The 6,009-nt window shown below is 49.7% G+C and overlaps 1 protein-coding gene across 1 annotated transcript in view; it reads left to right on the forward strand.

The window, feature by feature from the left end:
- Positions 1-641: 641 nt before the first annotated feature.
- Positions 642-6,009, forward strand: part of LOC311358212 (uncharacterized protein) — a gene marked incomplete at both ends in the record, with an annotated part of 6,479 nt that continues 1,111 nt past the window's right edge. The window contains 7 exons of the mRNA XM_084478220.1: positions 642-897; positions 1,886-2,104; positions 2,432-2,614; positions 3,703-3,873; positions 3,966-4,097; positions 4,281-4,447; positions 5,740-5,976. Of these exons, the coding sequence (XP_084334346.1) occupies positions 642-897; positions 1,886-2,104; positions 2,432-2,614; positions 3,703-3,873; positions 3,966-4,097; positions 4,281-4,447; positions 5,740-5,976 (1,365 nt within the window). The remainder of the gene's footprint in view (positions 898-1,885; positions 2,105-2,431; positions 2,615-3,702; positions 3,874-3,965; positions 4,098-4,280; positions 4,448-5,739; positions 5,977-6,009) is intronic.

A 6,009-nucleotide genomic window follows, 5' to 3' on the forward strand; every position in this document is an offset into this window, starting at 1 on the left:
GTGTGTGTGTGTGTGTGTGTGTGTGTGTGTGTGTGTGTGTGTTTGTGCTATATCGCCCGAGGGGTGGAAAAAGAGAGAGGGTGAGGAAAACAAAGAGATTGAGAAATGAGAGGATGGGGAGAGTGTGCGAGAGAGAGAGAGAGAGAGAGAGAGAGAGAGAGAGAGAGAGAGAGAGAGAGAGAGAGAGAGAGAGAGAGAGAGAGAGAGAGTGAGTGAGTGAGTGAGTGAGTGAGTGAGTGAGTGAGTGAGTGAGTGAGTGAGAGAGACTTTTACTATAGAGAGAGAGAGAGAGAGAGAGAGTGTGTGTGTGTGTGTGTGTGTGTGTGTGTGTGTGTGTGTGTGTGTGTGTGTGTGTGTGTGTGTGTGTACTTCCATCCTCGCTGTGAATCTCCTGAAGGCTGAGGAAACCTTCTTCTCCACTTCACACACTCGACACGCGCACTCTTCACCCGGGAGTGCTCACTCTTCGCCCGGGAGTGCTCACCCCTTCACCCGGGAGTCAACCCGCTTCCCTCAAGAGGACCACCGAGTTTAACAACCGGCGGGACACAAGAACTTTCCGCCGGCAGAGTTCCCGTCTGTTCGCACTACACGGTCCGTCCTCCCGGAGCAAGTCGGGCTGAGGCTCGCTGGTCGGAGAGATGAGGCTAGTCTGTTCCTTCCTGCTCCTGGCTCTCTGTCTGCTGGGCTCCGGGACCGGCACTCCTCCGGCCCGGGGCTCCCCGCCCAGGGCGAGGCTGGGTCAGCTGGAGCGGTGGGGGCGGAGCGCCGTGCAGTACCTGAAGCTCCAGCGGTGTCGCCGTGTGGGCTCCGCCCCGGCCGAGGGGGGCTGCAGGCCGGGCGGGTTGCAGCTCCTCACCGCCGCCCTGTACGCCTCGGAGCCGGTCACCCACCTCGGTAGGACCCGTCCGGTTTCATTAGTGGGTCAGAAGTAGCCAATACTTTCAATTTTAATAGAAGACTAGAAGGCCTAGTCCATATTTGCTACAGCTTAAAACATTTAAAAGCCCAATAATTCGCAAAGTCATTTTTTATTATCAATTATTATTTTATGTTCTCCTTTATATAATGATCACGAAGATCATGGAGATGATGATTCATCTCTTTTTCTTCTTCTCCTAATTATTAATTATACAATATTATTATTATTATTTTATTATTATTATTATTAGTCATTATTATTCGTACGTAGTAGTGTAAGTATTATTTGGAGCCTGTGGAGGCCCACTTAGGCCTCTATCATTCTGCTAAAATATAATAATGATGTATTGATGATGAACACATGATTATTATCATTCTGCTAAAATATAATAATGATGTATTGATGACGAACACATGATTATTATCATTCTGCTAAAATATAATAATGATGATGAATACATGATTATTATCATTCTGCTAAAATATAATAATGATGTCTTGATGATGAATACATTATTATTATCATTCTGCTAAAATATAATAATGATGTCTTGATGATGAATACATGATTATTATCATTCTGCTGAACTATAATAATGATGTATTGATGAATACATGATTATTATCATACTGATATAATATAATAATGATGTATTGATGAATACATGATTATTATCATACTGATATAATATAATAATGAGGTATTGATCAAAACATGATTATTATCATACTGATATAATATAATAATCATGTATTGTTGAATACATGATTATTATCATTCTGATATAATATAACAATGAGGTATTGATGAATACATGATTATTATCATTCTGATATAATATAATAGTGAGGTATTGGTGAATACATGATTATTATCATTCTGATATAATAGTGATGATCAATCCATGAAATCACGATCTGTGTGTGACTCTGGGTAGGAGCTGGTCTAATGCTTGTCTCCCAGGAGCTCCAGATAAGGTGGTGGCCCTGCTCCCGGACTCCTCGGACCCCACAGGGCTGGGGGGCTACAGAGCCGGGGCCCCCCGGCCCGCGGCGGCCCACGACGCGGTCCTGCTAGTGGACCCCAGCCCCGGGGAGAACTTTGGCCACCCTGTGGTTCTCTTCTACGTGGACGTGAACGTGACCAAGAAACGCTGTTCACTCATGGAGGGCCTTTACTTCGGTATTCCTGTCATTATTCTTCATCCTCATCCTCATCCTCATCTTCAAACCGCTTATCCGTAGTCGGGTCGCGGGGCAGCAGCTCTAGAAGGGGGCCCCAGACTTCCTTGCCTCATTATTGATATATTCAATTATAAGAACTTCTATACCTATTATGCTTATTTTCAGACCATAATGGCAAAGCATAGTCACAATACCCATGTGTGTGTCTGTGTGTATTTGTGTTTGTTTTACAAGGTATTTGGTATTTTTTTTACACGCCTACTTTGACTACTTTACTATTCCTCTATCTCTGTCTAGATGATAAGTGTGTCTCTCTTTCTTTAAGGGGAGGAGTGTTTGACTCTGGCGTTGAAGGGTCGCTGTCAGAACCAGTTGAAGCGTCGTTCGTCCACGTCCCAGCGGTTGCTTAGCAACCTGGAGCCGAGGGCGGGGCCATGTGAGGTCACCTTCCTTCCCCTAGTGGTTGGACTGAGAGACAGCAACAAAACACAGAGACTCAGGTGTATCGGTGAGCCATCCATCATCCTCCATCATCCATCCATGATCTGTCACCATGAGACCACCATTAGACCACCATGAGACCACCATGAGGCCTTCATGAGACCACCATGAGGCCACCATGAGACCACCATGAGGCCACCATGAGACCACCGTCAGACCTTCATGAGACCACCATGAGACCTTCATGAGACCACCATGAGACCACCATCAGGCCTTCAGGAGACCACCATGAGACCTTCATGAGACCACCATGAGGCCACCATGAGACCACCATGAGGCCACCATGAGACAACCATGAGGCCTTCATGTGACCTTCATGAGGCCTTCATGAGACCACCATGAGAGAACCATGAGGCCACCATGAGGCCACCATGAGACCACCATGAGACCATCATCAGGCCTTCATGAGACCACCATGAGACCTTCATGAGACCACCATGAGACCACCATGAGACCACCATGAGGCCACCATGAGACCACCATGAGACCTTCATGAGACCACCATGAGACCACCATGAGGCCTTCATGAGACCACCATGAGACCACCATCAGGCCTTCATGAGACCACCATGAGGCCTTCATGAGACCACCATGAGGCCTTCATGAGACCACAATGAGACCTTCATGAGACCACCATGAGACCACCATGAGGCCACCATGAGACCTTCATGAGACCACCATGAGGCCTTCATGAGACCACCATGAGGCCTTCATGAGACCGCCATGAGACCACCATGAGGCCTTCATGTGACCTTCATGAGACCACCATGAGACCACCATGACGCCACCATGAGACCTTCATGAGGCTACCATGAGACCGCCATGAGACCTTCATGAGACCACTATGAGACCTTCATGAGGCCTTCATGTGACCTTCATGAGACCACCCTGAGACCACCATGAGACCTTCATGAGACCACCATGAGACGACCATAAGACCACCATCAGGCCTTCATGAGACCACCATGAGGCCACCATCAGGCCTTCATGAGACCTTCATGAGGCCACCATCAGGCCTTCATGAGACCACCATGACCCCCCGCTATCCTCCTCCTTGTGTCTGGAAGTCCTGATAGGTGGTTCCTTCTCCCCCAGAGCACCCTGAGTTTGGGCCGTGCCCCCGGACCCTCCCCGCGCCCCCCCCCAGCCAGCAGCTGTCCAGCTGTGAGCTGAACAGAAACACCCGGCGATGCCACCACCCCCCCCTGGCCTCCCAGGGCTCCTGCAGGCTCTACCAGACCTGCGACCACGCCCTGCTCCTCTCTGGTATCTACACCTAGATATATCCATCCATATAGATATAGATATAGAAATAGATATAGATATATGTACATCACCAGCATCCCATGTGTGTCCAGGAGGCTGGCAGCAGCAGATCCTGTTCCAGCACAAGCTGCAGTCCCTCCAGAAGTTCTACGAGATGCTGAGGGCCAACGGCTTCCACCAGGACCACATCAAGACCTTCTTCTCTGGCCCCGGACACACTCCTGGTACTAACCCCTCCTCGCCAGGTCGCCTCTCTCTCTCTCTGTCTGTCTGTCTGTCTGTCTGTCTGTCTGTCTGTCTCTCTCTCTGTCTGTCTGTCTGTCTGTCTGTCTGTCTGTCAAGTCAACTATGGACATTTTGCTGAGGAAGTCAGACAGTGAAGTGGTATCTTCTCTCTCTCTCTCCAGAGGGTCTGCAGGGCGCTCTCCCAGCAGTAGAGAAGGCTGTGATTCGTCAGTACGTGTCCTATGTGTGTAGGAAGCATCACTGCGTGGACTCTCTGGTCCTCTTCCTCAACTCCCCAACGTGTACTGACGGCTCCATGCTGCTCTGGGACCACAACCTCAACGGCATAGTACGCAAGTAACACACACACACACACACAAACACACACAGGCAGTATTACCTGTGGTGGTTTGACCTGACCTGTGGTAGTTTGGAGCTGACCTGTGGTGTGGTAGTTTGACCTGACCTGTGGTGGTTTGACCTGGCCTGTGGTGGTTTGACCTGGCCTGTGCTAGTCTGACCTGACCTGTGGTGTAGTAGTTTGACCTGACCTGTTGTGCGGTAGTTTGACCTGACCTGCTGTAGTTTGACCTGACCTGTGGTAGTTTGGAGCTGACCTGTGGTGTGGTAGTTTGACCTGACCTGTGGTAGTTTGACCTGACCTGTGGTGGTTTAACCTGACCTGCAGTAGTTTGGAGCTGACCTGTGGTGCCGTAATTTGAGTCAAACCTGTGGTAGTTTGACCTGTAATTTGAGTCAAACTTGACCTGTGGTAGTTTTACCTGACTTGTGGTAGTTTTACCTGTGGTCATTTTACCTGACCTGTGGTAGTTTGACCTGACCTGCAGTAGTTTGGAGCTGACCTGTGGTGTGGTAGTTTGAGGCTGACCTGTGGTAGTTTGACCTGACCTGTGGTAGTTTGACCTGACCTGTGCTAGGTTGACCTGACCTGCGGTAGTTTGGTGCTGACCTGTGGTAGTTTCACCTGTGATAGTATGACCTGACCTGCGGTAGTTTGTTGCTAACCTGTGGTAGTTTAACCTGACCTGTGGTAGTTTAACCTGACCTGCGGTAGTTTGGGGCTGACCTGTGGTAGTTTAACCTGACCTGTAGTAGTTTGACCTGACCTGTGCTAGTTTGACCTGACCTGTGGTAGTTTGACCTGACCTGCGGTAGTTTTGGGCTGACCTGTATTAGTTTAACCTGACCTGCTGTAGTTTGGCGCTGACCTGCAGTAGTTTAACCTGACCTGCGGTAGTTTGACCTGACCTGCAGTAGTTTAACCTGACCTGTGGTAGTTTGACCTGACCTGTGGTAGTTTGACCTGACCTGTGGTAGTTTTGGGCTGACCTGTATTAGTTTAACCTGACCTGCTGTAGTTTGGCTCTGACCTGCAGTAGTTTAACCTGACCTGCGGTAGTTTGACCTGACCTGCAGTAGTTTAACCTGACCTGTGGTAGTTTGACCTGACCTGCGGTAGTTTGACCTGACCTGTGGTAGTTTGACCTGACCTGTGCTAGTTTGGCGGTGACCTGCGGTAGTTTAAACTGACCTGCGGTAGTTTAACCTGACCTGTGGTAGTTTGACCTGACCTGTGGTAGTTTGACCTGTGGTATTTTAACCTGACCTGTGCTCCTGCAGGCGGAGCTGAAGGAGCGTTACTCTGTGAATGAACTGCTGGTGGACCTGGCGGGCTGCAGGGCCAGCCGGGTCCTGGTGTTCGTGGACCAGAGCTACAGCTCCGTCCTCTCCAAGAGGCTGCGCAGCTCCTCCAAACACATCAACGTGGTCCCCATCATCAGCCCTGCCCCCCAGGATCCGGGAGAGTCCTGGAACCACCTGACCCCAAGAACCTGCCTCATAGACCACCTGGGAGAGGTAGGACTGACTGACAGACAGACAGACAGACAG

This window comes from Micromesistius poutassou (assembly GCF_964030765.1).
Source record: "Micromesistius poutassou genome assembly, chromosome: 14".
Taxonomy (NCBI): Eukaryota; Metazoa; Chordata; class Actinopteri; order Gadiformes; family Gadidae; genus Micromesistius; species Micromesistius poutassou.